The 13,156-nt window shown below is 41.1% G+C and overlaps 1 protein-coding gene across 1 annotated transcript in view; it reads left to right on the top strand.

Moving 5' to 3' along the window:
- The window catches only part of LOC101628371 (ras-related protein Rab-3C), a 106,472-nt gene that overhangs the window by 72,434 nt on the left and 20,882 nt on the right, over nucleotides 1-13,156 (top strand). The window contains exon 2 of the mRNA XM_012721848.1: nucleotides 8,725-8,849. Within this exon, the coding sequence (XP_012577302.1) occupies nucleotides 8,725-8,849 (125 nt within the window). The remainder of the gene's footprint in view (nucleotides 1-8,724; nucleotides 8,850-13,156) is intronic.

The raw sequence follows: 13,156 nt of genomic DNA, 5'->3' as shown, positions 1-13,156 counted from the left end.
CATCTGCTGTGGTCACACTGGTTACTTCCCTTTCTCGAATTCCGTTTGCCTAGTCATTCCAACCATGCCTGCCTTCCATCAGTTGTTTACTGAAGTGGTTACTAAGTGGTTAATTTCTTCTTAACACACATATACAACTTTCATCCAAATATAAAATAGTTACATCATTAATTCTAGCAATTAATGATGGACCTAGTACATATTGCTACAGGTTCAAGGGGATTTTCAATGAATAGAGAGAGGCAAACAGGAATGCTGAAAAGATCTTACTCATAGCTGCAAAACAGGCTAATATCCATGGGGCAATAATCAGTTGCATTCTACCAGCCAATTCATTTGCATTTCTATTTTTTACTGGCAGGAATTCATTATCTGTCCTTTGCCATCTGCAGAGTTGTTAAACCACTCAGATGATGAAAAGTAGAGGTGTCCTGAAAAGCTATGGCGGCACCCACGATAATGTTTTTTACTCTATAAAGTTTTCCACAATTTTTCTGACAGTGCTATTTCAAAAGAGTAGGCTAGTGTTGAATGAATACAGAATATAGCTATGTCTAGTTTTATTCCCCTGCCTAGAAAGGTGGAATCATAGTTCCAGGCTTCAAAAAGGATGAATGGGTATTTCTCCTTTTCCTGTCTTCATCGCTCTCTCAACTACCACTTCTCCTTTTCTAATAGCTCTTATTTTCAAAGCCCCACATACTTGGGCTCCCGCCTCTCCTTGGAAAGCTGAGTTCCCACAGGAAGAGGAAATTCCATCCTCCTCAGTCTTCTCTCACTGTCATAAACCTTCGTGTTTAGATTTTGGCTGAATGTAGAGCTTGCTCTCCCACTGGGACAATGAAGGGGAAGGAGAGTGTTCTGGAGTCCAATTGAGGGCAGAACAGGGCTGGATTCAAGTCCATCTTCCCCTCCACAAGCTGATTTCTGCTAAATAAGATGCCAGACATCTTGTCAAAGACTGTTAATTTCCTCAGGAGAATTTGAAGTGAGGATATTTCTGTTAATATGACTCTGACCTTTCCTATTCTGGAAGAATATCCCAGGCATTCCTGATCCTAGAAACATCTGAATCTTTACTGGGTCATACTTCATCCTGCCAACTGAAGGGGCTCTCTTGTTATTGTCCAGAGGGCACTGCTCTTTCCCCTCATTGCTGTCCTACTTTTCCTTTCTTGAATAGAAGTCAGTTGCTCCTACCACACTTACCACTTGAACAAATAGAATGTGAGATTTTGTTAAGTCAATATGACATCAAAAATTGTAAGAGAAGCATGATAGAAATGATAGAAAATAAAGTTGGATTTAGAAGAGCAACACAGAATCCAGTGTAGCCTAAGGGGGGTGCCAGGGCTCCAGTGATCAAAGTGGTGACTTGGATTCTTGAAATAATTGCATAGTATTGGCCTCAGCCACAGACAGCTGGCAGATCTCTCAGATATATCTAGTCACTCATTCTTGCATACAGCAGATACATGTGTGTATATGGATAGATATTTATAGAGAGAAATATACAAACTATATAAACATATGCATGTTAGGGATTGCTAGAGTTCTAAAATTTTTTTTACCTAGGGCCTCCCTGGTGGCACAAAGGGTTAAGTCTCAGCACTATGAAGCTATCTACAGCCACTGCAGCAGGAGTTCAATTCCCAGCCAGGGAGGTGACCTACATGGCACAGCAGACCTCTTCACTCCTACCCGCTGCTCCCCTCAGTGGTGTATTTCAGTTGGTCCACCTGTTCTGCCCCCCACTATGTCTCTGATGAATTGTCCCCCCCCCATATGGACCACACTTCAGCTCTTGTATGCATAAATAAATAAAATAGGTCTTCAAAAAATTATCTGTAACTAACTGTCAAAATAGATTATTTTGGCAACTATGATCTGGTAAAGGTAAGATGTGAGTTAATTCCCACGGGTAGAGTAGCCATGGTGACCAGAATATTGCTTCTGATTCCATTAATCTTACTGAGATTAACAGTAAATCCCAATGGATTTTTGGCAGTGACTCAGAAATCATGTTCATAAATCATCTTTTCACATATATATTATTTAGTGACAATCACTTCCTTTAAATGTTTTTCTCTAACCAACAGAGAAATAGGACCCTATGAGGTTATTAAAATACCAATCTCCAAGTAAGAAATTTAAAAAAATACACTCTTGACCTAGAGTTACTACATAGTAATACCACATGAAAGGAGGATATATTCAGCAAATGTGTGTCACTCTCCTTATAGATGTTCTAGAGATGTTCTAGAGGAAGTCCATCACTCCCAGAAATTAGTTGAAATTCAAAATTACTCCAGTGGGACCTCAACCTTGATGTAAACTGAAGACAAAACAAAAACAAAAACAAAAAAACTTTTTTTAATGAAAAAAAGTCCAAATTATTTTTTTTTTAAAGATTTATTTATACAGAACTGGGGTACAGGCCAGAGATGCGGAGGGTGAGAGGATTCACCAGGAACAGAGTGGGGAGCAGAACAGGCAGATCGACGAAGTACACTGCTGAGGGGAGCAGCAGGCCAGTCAGGAGAGGTCTGCTGTGCTATGTGGATCACCTTCGGGGCAGGCGGGGATTGAACTCATGTGGAAGGGGGTTAAGCTTCTTAGTGCTGTGCTTTAACCCGCTGTGCTACCAGGGAGGGCCCAAAAAGTCCAAATTCTTATGCAGATTATAGAAATGAGAAAGGATAAATTGAGCTGGGTTGAGGAAGAATGGCTTACTAAGCTAGTATTAATAATGTTTGTTTTGTAGACATGTCCCAATTTATAAAAAATCGAGTATGACAACACCTAAAACCACCTTTGCCCTACAGTAGCCTCAGAAAACAGACACAAAGGTTGATTGCCCCACTTGACAGATGAAGATACTCAAGTTAAAGAAAGCAGAATGGATTTATTTATTTGTGCATACAGAAGTGAGGTACAGCCAGAAGTGCAGGGGCAGTGAAAGGATTCATCAGAAAAGAGTGGGGAGCAGAACAGGCAGATTGACAAAGTACACTGTTGAGGGGAGCAGCGGGCAGGTCGGGAGAGGGCTGCTGTACCATGTGGGTCAGCTTCCTCACAGAGTTGGGGTGGGGGGTCAAACTCCTGCTGTGGCAGCTTCAGAGAGCTTCATAATGTGGTGCTTTAACTTGTTGCACCACTAGGGAGAGCCCATCAGTGCTTTCTTTTAAATAAATTGTGAATAAATTGTGAGGATCTTGAGCTGAAGGTATGGGAGTTCATTTACCATCTGAACATTCATCTGACATAGATGAACTATGTACAATTCTGGGTCTTAACTAATGAAATGAATACTTCATCTCCAAGTTTTCCTGAGTAAAGAAATAACTGGAATTCTTATTTCAACCTTGATCTTTATACATAAAAGAAATACCAAGAAAGCAATAGTTCACAGAATCGAAGAAACATAGTTTTTTATACATTAACACCTCTGAAATTGCGATGTCTAGTCAGTGATTGCTTGACTGTGGCAGTACTAAAGATTGATTTCATTACCTGTATGTGAGCTAACTTGGTCATAGCTGCTTATACTGTCACTACTTCAGTGAAATAGTAGAATTTTTGGCATGTAAGTAGAAAGCTATTTTGAATACAGGAAGGGATACAGATTTGACGTGAATTCTTAGTTTTAAGTAATGACCACCATTTTACTCTAAAGGACTTAAAAAGCCACAAGGAGCTGGGTATGTTGACTTACTACTAAGAGACTCAGAATGATTATCATGTACCAAGCAAACAAAAGCGGCAGAAAAAATTAAGTCACTCAGAACACATGAAAGAAATTTCAAAACAACAAGCAGTGGATGAGACTTCTGGCAGGGCTATTGTTAAAGCTTCATCATTTCATCCCTGCATCATCATTTCATTGCTTTCTTTTCATTCTTAGCCATTCCTAAACTAATTTTCATCTTACACTTCATGTAATCTTAGATCCTGTGACATGGTAATTCGTGAATCAGAAACCATGGCTCTGGTCCCTCTAGTTGCTAATTGGACTTTGCCTAAAGCTACTTTATTTATAAGAGACAGACATCAGTAGGAAATCCACTTAAGATAAAAGCAAAGCCAAATATGGAGTGTTTCCGCCCCTGATTTTAATCATTAGAATAGCCAATTCTGGTAACAGGTGAACATTTTGTTTAACTTAGAACAAATGGCCCACACCAAAATTATTTTGCTTTTCAAAATATATTGATTTAAAATACTGAGAGTTTTAGGAGTATAGCTCATACCTCTTCAAATGTAAGACACCATACCATACCCAGCACCAAAGTTCTAGTTACCATATACCCATCATTCAACCCCTCCCGTCAACTTACCACCTCCCCACCCACCCGCCCACCCACCCACACACTTTTCTCTTGTCTTTACCTCTTCTCTTCAGGTAAACACTATACTGTTGTCAGGCTCTAAAGGTTTGATTTATTTGTTTGCTTTCTTTTTTTTTTTGTTTTTTCAAAGATTTATTGATGCATATAAGAACTGGGGTACCAGCCAGAGGTAGAGGACAGAGAGGAGTCACCAGAAAGAGTGGAGAGCAGAACAGAGGCAGATTGACTGAAATAAACTGTTGAGGGGCACAGTGGGTGAGACAGGAGAGGTCTGATGCACCATGTGGGTCACCTCCCTGTCTGGGAATCAACTCGTGCTGCAGTGGTTACAGATAGCTTCATCGTGCTGCACTTTAACTTGTTGCACCACCAGGGAAGGCCCATTTGCTTTATTTCTGTATATTCCGCATATGAATAAAATCTTACTTTTTTTGTTCTCTTTCTGATTTATTTCACTGAGCATAGTCCTTTCAAGTTCCATTTACCTTGTCACAAATGGCAAGATTGCACCTTTTATAGCTGAGTAATTCACTGTGTACTTAGGCCACATCATCTTTATCCATTCATGTCGGAGACTAGCTCCAACTTTTGAGGTGTCTGGAGGCAGCACAGGCAGGACCCTAAGATGGGAAGGCGTCGGCGAGCAGAGATTCCAAAAGGGGAGACAGGAGCGGGTGCGAGAAAGACACAGGAGTCAGGATAGGGTGCAAGTCTTCCTGCCATTCCCTCAGCAGGTCTTTATTTATACTGTGTAGCAAGTAGTTAATTGTAATAATGCATAGGGTAAGTTAATGAGATATCTCCATAAAACATTCTCAAGGACAAGGGGAAAAAGCATTCATCTCTTAACAATTTATGGTATAATAGATTATACGTTTTGTGATAGTTATCATGTATACAGCTGTCTAGTTATCACTCAAATGAAGAGGGGTCTGGGAAAGGGTGAGCTTGTTAGCAAAAGGTTGTTAGGGGTCTTGGGGTAGTAATAAATTTTGTTAGCAGTGTTATCAGTGATTGTCTAAAGAAAAGCTAATGGCTAATTTAAGGCTAGCAGAGAGTAGTTAGTGCTTGTTTTAAAAATTAAGAGAAAGTTGTACAGTTGTATATCAAGCAACACCTGTGTAGTCAAGATTAAAATTTGTCCATTATGCCCTGGGAGCCTTATCTGAGGCTTGCTTTTTTATTTAAAGAAACCAAGGAAGTTTCCCAGGAGTTTTTATGTCCTGGGGTCTTATTTCTCCTGGGGCTTGCCTTTTGTCTCAGGAGACAGAGGAATTTCTCCTCCTGGGGCAGCTTGCCTGAACCAGGCAGCCACCTGTGTGGCTAAGACAATCCAGTTATAAACTGAATGTTGCTCAGACTATTTTGATATTATGTTTATACAAAAAAGGGAGGTCATAACATAAGTTAGCAGTGGACAGTCTGATTTTTCAGAGCTTATCCCCATCCACCCGGAATCTGTCAGACGATGGACGTTGCATAGCCTGTGTCACATTCACCCATTAAAAGAAAAAAAAAAAAAAACGGAAAGGGGGTGGCTCTGACACAGTTATAGCCAAAAATGCATATCTATTCTTTTCATATTTTTTACAAGTTATTAGGAAACAGGGAGTGTTATGTATACATAAATGTAATCTATCACAGGAGCCAAAGTCTTTGTGGATCATTGTATCCTCAGAACTGAGGTACTCAGGCATGTTTAATGAACATTTTAGTTTTAACAAAACAAGCATTTCATTGAGTTATTTAAAGGATAAAAGGCAGGTAGCTGAATTATTTCTTTCCTCACCCAAGGATACACCCCAAATCAGGTCTATGCAGTCATGGGCTATCCCCTTCCTTACACAAGGGAGATAGTCTCCTGTGACTCTGTCTCACAAACCTCATTCTGGGCTTTTGACTTCTAGGTGTGTGCCAGGTAAGTGCCTTCTCCATCAGCAAAAGAACTTTTTACTAAGGGCCTTTCCAGACATAGGCCAGACTTTGACTTACAAGGCCTACAGGAACAGAGAAATAATTTTTTAAAATTTATTTAAGGAAAGCCTTAAATCACATAAAAACCACCACTGACTTATTTCACTTAGGATTATCCCCTCTAGTTCAATCCACTTTTCCACAAATGGCAAATGTTCATTAATTTATAGCTGAGTAGTAGTTCATTTTGCAATCATCATCATTACTATTGTTTTTTTGGAATTTCCTTGTGAAACTATATCAGCATTTGAGCTTTAAAATGTACCCACTAGAGGGCTTTGTTTATTATCTTAATTCAGTATGAACTCACCTTTTTTTTTTTAATATTTATTTATTCATACAGAACTGGGATACAGGCCAGAGGCTCAGGGGTGGTGAGAGGCTTCACCAGAGACAGAGTGAGAGCAGAACAGGCAGATCGACAAAGTACACTGCTGAGGGGAGCAGCGGGCGGGTCAGGAGAGGTCTGCCACACCATGTGGGTCACCTCTGGGGCAGGTGGGGATCAAACTCATGCGGAAGTGGCTTTAGCTTCTTGATGCTCTGCTTTAACCTGTTGCGCCATCAGGGAGGACCTGAACTCACCATTTTTAATGTACAAAAGATGAGGTAAAGGAGAAGTAGGACGTGTAGAATTTCTTCCTTTTTAACCCCAGTTGAGGGATACTTACTTAATATCTTTGTTGCTAGGGGATCTACCATTAGTATAGGTATCATATCAGGAAGCTCATGTCCCCAGATTACCCTAGGCTGTGTCCCTGAGATATTCAAGTGGAACTAAAAGTCTATTTCACCAGATCTCTTAGTCTCATTTGAAAGCTTGTGCTTGCACATCTGCTCCCAGCTCGCCTTCTCAGTAGGGAGAAAACAGTGGACACGTGTCACGGAAAGCTGTCCAGCTGCAGTTGAAGCTATTTACTTTTATTCTCTCTTCAAGTGGAAAACAGTTTATCACTGTTTTCTATCTAATAATCTTGAAAGACTTTTCTATCACTGATAAGAGTGTTTTTTTTTTTTAAAGATTTATTTATTTGTGCATACAGAACTGGGGTACAAGCCAGAGGCTCAGGGGCAGCGAGAGGCTTCACCAGAGACAGAGTGGGGAACAGAACAGGCAGATCGATGAAGTATACTCCTGAGGGGAGCAGGGGGAGGGTCAGGAGGAGAGGTCTGCCACGCCACCTCTGGGCTCTGGGGCAGGCGGGAATTGAACTCATGCAGAAATGGCTTTAGCTTCTCAGTGCTGTGCTTTAACCCACTGCGCCACCAGGGAGGGCCTGGTAAGAGTGTTTTAAAGCATCCTTTTTTTTTTTTTTTAAACTTTCATTTGTTTAGCTTTCCAACATTTCAATATTACTTCCCTGACCATTTGTTGATTATTTTTTCTTTTCCACCTCTCTTCATTTTTCTCAAATAAGAACATACCAAAATAAAGGACTAAAGAATGTGGCTATTTCCTCTGAGATAACAATAGACAGGAGTTTATTCTCATACAATTAATGAGTAACTGGAATCATGTTTAAGAGCAAAGACAAGAGCCTACTTGTCTAGGTTTGATACTTACACCCGTCACTTTAGCAGCTGAGGAAGTTGCATAGATTAACTTCCCTGTGCCTTATCTTCCTTAACTGTAAAATGGAGATGATGACAATAATATCTCCTTCCATTCAGGGTTTAAATTAGTGTAACATATATATATATAGTATTAAGAACAGTACATGCATATCAATTATTTATCTTATTTCTCAAAGTCAAAATTTGATTATGGGAGCCATTGTCCATACTGGTTATTTATCCTGAATTCTAGATATTTTGTTTACAGTAACTTAAAACACCCAGCCCATCATACTGGAAATTTGATATTGATTACTTTGGTTTTTTTCTCTATAAAATGTGGCATGCGTATATTTCTTGCTATGATTCATTTTTAAAATTATCATTACCTGATTGCCTAGAGTGTTTAAGTTGTTGTAAAAAGGAAGAATGAAGTTTCTGTGTCATAGCTATAAATAGGAACCAGCAACAGTCTTGGGTGTCCTGGAGCTTAGTGATTTCAAGGGATATGGCTTTTTTATTCCAAGAACAGGGAACATCTTGGGCAAACTTGGATGGCTGGTTCCCTCTGGCTATAAAGATACTACATAAAGTGGGCCTGTAACTGGGAAAGGAGGAAGGAGCAGTAATATTAATTTCATTTAATACAAAAAATTAATACACCACCATTGTTTCCTTGATTTTTGACTCATGCAGTCCCTGATGAGAATCCGAAATGAAACCAATTAATTCTAAATGTCAGGCATTTGGGCTTCATTTTTTGCTATCATCTTCCTCTGTAGAATATATTTCTTCTTTATGCTGTCCTGCCTTGCTCTGATTGCTTTTTGCCTGTTCTTTTTTTTAGGTCAACTCAGATCAAAACATACTCTTGGGATAATGCCCAGGTTATACTGGTTGGGAACAAATGTGACATGGAAGATGAGCGGGTCATTTCAACCGAGAGAGGTCAACATTTAGGAGAACAGCTCGGTAAGCAACACATTAACATGTTAGCCATGAGTACAACTTGATAATTATTTGTAACAGTCCCAGCTAATTGCTTTAGTGGCTTTACTAAAACCAACTCTTGCTCTGCAAGTAAGTAGATTTCCTCCTACTTCGTGTGGTATTAAAATCCAAGCATAATTACAAAAGCAAAGTAGATAGCCGGTATATTGACCTAGCGCAAGATATTTGAGTTCTCATTTCATGTGAAATACAGGATATGCTTTGCCTGCCCTTTTTGTGGGATTTTTTTTTAATTCTTCACAAACAGTAACTGTATTGAGTGAGCACCTTATTTTACTGTGTGATGACTGTTTTCCAGTTTGCGTAGGTGGAAGGTATGGCAGATAGATTCTGATTCTATGGACACCATTCACTTTAGTAGTGTCACAAAACCTCTTTGAGACTCTGTTTCCTCTTCTCTCAAGAATGAGCTTCATAACCCATGCCCACTTTATCACGTCCTTGTAGATAAGATCAACTGTGACAAGCAATACATACGAGAGAGCTTTGGAATGACAAAGCCATTTCAAACACAAAACACTGTATCTAAAGAGAAAATTGTTGCTATGAGTTTTGAGTGCTAAGGAGGAGGTTTTGATTGGTTGACTGACTCAGAACATTTTTACTGCTCACCTGATATGTTCCTCACACTCTGCCAGAACTCACAGAGCACAGGAAGCAGGAGACCCACAGTCCCTGGGCCCCCATTGCTGTCAATCAAATGGGAAGACTAGGAATATAAACAAGCAAGCAGAAATGACAACAAAAACAGGATACTGAGGAGATGATAATGAAACAGATGCCAAGAGGAAAGCCCCTGGAAGAGGAGGAAAGTATACAGGGAGAGAGAGGTGCCAGCAGGAATGTGGGAGTAGAGTGGTGTGGAGAGGCAGGTAAAGAACAACGCAGAGGAGACATCGGTAGAGAGGATGTGCAGAAGTGAGCAGAACAGCTATGAGGAGGTGCCTGATCAGAGAAGATAGAGACTATGTGGGTTAAGTGACTAGATGAGGTTTGAATGATCCCCAAAGGAGAGTAGAATGTGAAAACCACAAAGATGAAAGAATGTATCCCAAGGAAAGGGCACATGAGAACAAAGACATTGAGAGGATCATTGAAAGGAAAAGTTGGAACCTCTCATAATCGTGGAAGTGTAGAGCAGTGGTGGACACAACTCCAACCCTAGAACAAAAGACCTAGAACTCTTTCTCCCTGCCCCATTCTCCTTCACAGACAAAAAAGAAGGATTCTTGGAAGGATATTCCTTTCCAAGCTTTATGGGCAGAACCTATAGTAAGAAATCCACTCAACCCACGATTCTAGGGGCTACATAAAAAGAGTACAAGTTTCACAAAATCCATTTTCCCTTATTCCGGGGGGCCTTGACCAGCAAGGCGAGGGAGCAGAGCCCCAGGGACAGTGCGAGGAAAAACGCGGACACGTCTTTCGCTGAGGAGAGCTTTATTCTTCTTTTCCTAGATAGGCACTAGCATGAGGGCGAGCATGAGGGCGGTACAGAAAGTACGGGGGGGGGGGGGGGAGAAGGGGCGGGTGGTCTTGATGGTTTGATGTCTCAAAGGCCAATGGGATTGAGGGGAGGGAGCTGTTGTCATCTTAAGGAAGTGGACACTTATCTCGGGAGCCAGAGATGAAACCTATCTCAGGCACCGGAACTTGCTGAGCACGAAGGGAGAGGGAGTGGGGAAGGGATTCGGGTGTGCTGTTTTCTCAACCGGGATGTTTACCCTAAGTTCCGATCAAGTGTTGTTTTGTGCATAGGAGGCAAGGTCCTGGTCTCGGTCCCCGACACCTTATTAGAATAAATTCATTTTTACATTTTTTTCACCTTTCATTTCTTGCATTTTTCTATATTATTGGCCTGAACACACTAAATTTATCCTAGGACCCTATAATAGGGCTCAAACTACAATTTGAAAAGATCGCTCTCGAGGAGGTGCTTTGGCAATACCCTGCAGGTAACTGCCTCTCAGCCTAGTGAAGCACAGACCCCTCCCATGGCTTACTTTTTCACTAGGATCTAATAAATGAATGCTGTACATTTGAGTCTGAGAGACTGATTATTTGTCGAGATTAATGAGATCACCTGACTAAAGACTATCACCTAAGGAGCAGACGAGCTGTTCCACCAAACATTCTTCAGCCCACCTTGGACAAAGTCACACAGTTGATGTCTGGTCTCTCTGTGACTGTCCTTCACCCATTATCATCTCATTTATAGGGCCACTCCCCATTTTATCAATTTATCCATTTTCTTAAAAGTCTTAGAAACATGGCAGTCTTCCCTTAGCACTACAATAGTCCTCTTAGCACTGCAGTACCAGAGAATAGAAGCTCCTGGAAAGAGGAAAGGAAGGAAACCTGGGAGGGTTGGCAGGGTCACTTTCTGAAAATACCCCTGTATTTTCTTGCATGGTGTGGTGAGGAGGGGGGCTGCTGTACGGATGCCCCTTGTCTCCATATACACGTCATGAAGTTGTTTGGTCCAAGAGGAAGATAAATTGTTAGTGTCATCGGTACAAACGAGGCATGTAAAAGGCTGCATTTTTTACTATTCTGATACATCGCTTGGTTATTGAAAAGAATCAGTTATGGAAGAAATGTTAGAATAGTGGGGAGGTACCAAGAACTCTGCTGACGGACACACACAGACCCTTTTCAGGCAGTACATAATATTGGAAACTTCCTGAACTGTGGGGCAGACGTGTTTTATGCTCCCATCAAAGTTCTTCCAGTGGTTTCAAATTGATTATTTGCTCTCTGTTCAATAAAACCCAGCAGTTGTCATAGCAACCCACACTTGTGCATTCTTGGAGAGTCATTTACCTCCTTTAATGTGGTTGGTTTCTTGAATACACATTTCCATAAATGATAATGAGAAGTCCTTTGTAGAGAAAAAGAAGTCTTAATTTAAAGATTTTAAAGATCTTTGCTTTATTTTTATAGAACTCCTTTGTCCGGAATACCATCGCATACAGAGGTTGGGCACTATTTTTAAGTGTCATTCCCACCTTAGCAGATGGCTCAAATCACGCTTTATTGATTTGGTGACCATCAAGTCTCCTTTGCAGATGATTATGGGCATACAACGTGTGCCCAGCCTAATGAGGGTACTTGATGGAACTCAGCTATAGCCGAGCTCCTTAAAATTCTTGTATGGCAGCTGCCCTTGCCAATCCAATTCAATTCTCCATACATTTAAGTGTCTGCAATATGCCAGAAGCTCAGAATTTGATGATAAATAACCCTACCTTCCAGGAACAATTACTATGTGCTTGATAGATTATATAGATAACGAGCATGATTTAGGCCTGCCTTGTCCTGGTCATTCTGTTGCCCTTGGCGCTGCTGGGCATGCTCTTCTTGTCAAACCTCGGTGAAACCATGCTGCGCTAGGTTCTCTTTCCTCGCCAGCCAAGCCTTCTGTTTCCTTAGGATACACCTCCTTCTGCCTCTTGCACTTTGGTTTTCCTGTCGACCTATCACCCCCCAAGGTTTGAACTCTCTGCTTTGACTCATTACTGCCAAATCTTGTCCAAACCCCAACCTCATGGAAGCTTTAGGGCTCCTTCACCACCTGTCTGCTGTCACACTCAGTTTCTCTAGCACCAAGGGGGCCTCTGGCCCACTGCGAGGGAAGCAGCAGGGGTTCTTGCCAGGTGTTTGGGCTCCCAGCCTTGGACCTGCTGTGCCAGAGTGTCTAAAGTTGAAGTATAGGAGTCCACAATTTTTTTTTATTTAAAGATTTTTTTTTATTTGTTTATGCATACAGAACTGGGGTACAGGCCAGAGGTGCAGGGGCAGTGAGAGGATTCACCAGAGACAGAGTGGGGTGCAGGACAGGCCGACAAAGTATACTGTTAAGGGAGGGGAGTGGCGAGCGGGCCAGGAGAGGTCTGCCACGCCAGGTAGGTCACCTGCAGGCCAGGGATCGAACTCATGCTCAAGTGGCTCTAGCTTTTTAGTGTTGTGCTTTAATCCATGAGCCACCAAGGAGAGCCCAGGAATCCACATTTTTAATAAACATGCTTTAAATTTTCTCCTTCAGAACACTGGTTTAAATGGTGGGAGTGTTTGGAGAGGTCAGGGAAATGTCCTCAGAGCTGAACATTATCCTCTAGCTGAGATTATTCTTCCTGTGCAAGTTTTTTTTTTTTAGTCATTTTCTAGAGGCAAATATTTTTTATTACAAAGTTTATTTTTACATCATTTTGCACATTTTTTTTTTCCATCTCGATTGTAATCCCCGCGGGTTTCCCATCACCAAATCA

The sequence above is a fragment of the Condylura cristata genome, unplaced genomic scaffold (assembly GCF_000260355.1).
Source record: "Condylura cristata isolate star-nosed mole 26May11 unplaced genomic scaffold, ConCri1.0 scaffold00007, whole genome shotgun sequence".
Taxonomy (NCBI): Eukaryota; Metazoa; Chordata; class Mammalia; order Eulipotyphla; family Talpidae; genus Condylura; species Condylura cristata.
Note: the sequence above shows the minus strand (reverse complement) of the source record. Positions and strands in the feature narration are given on the sequence as shown.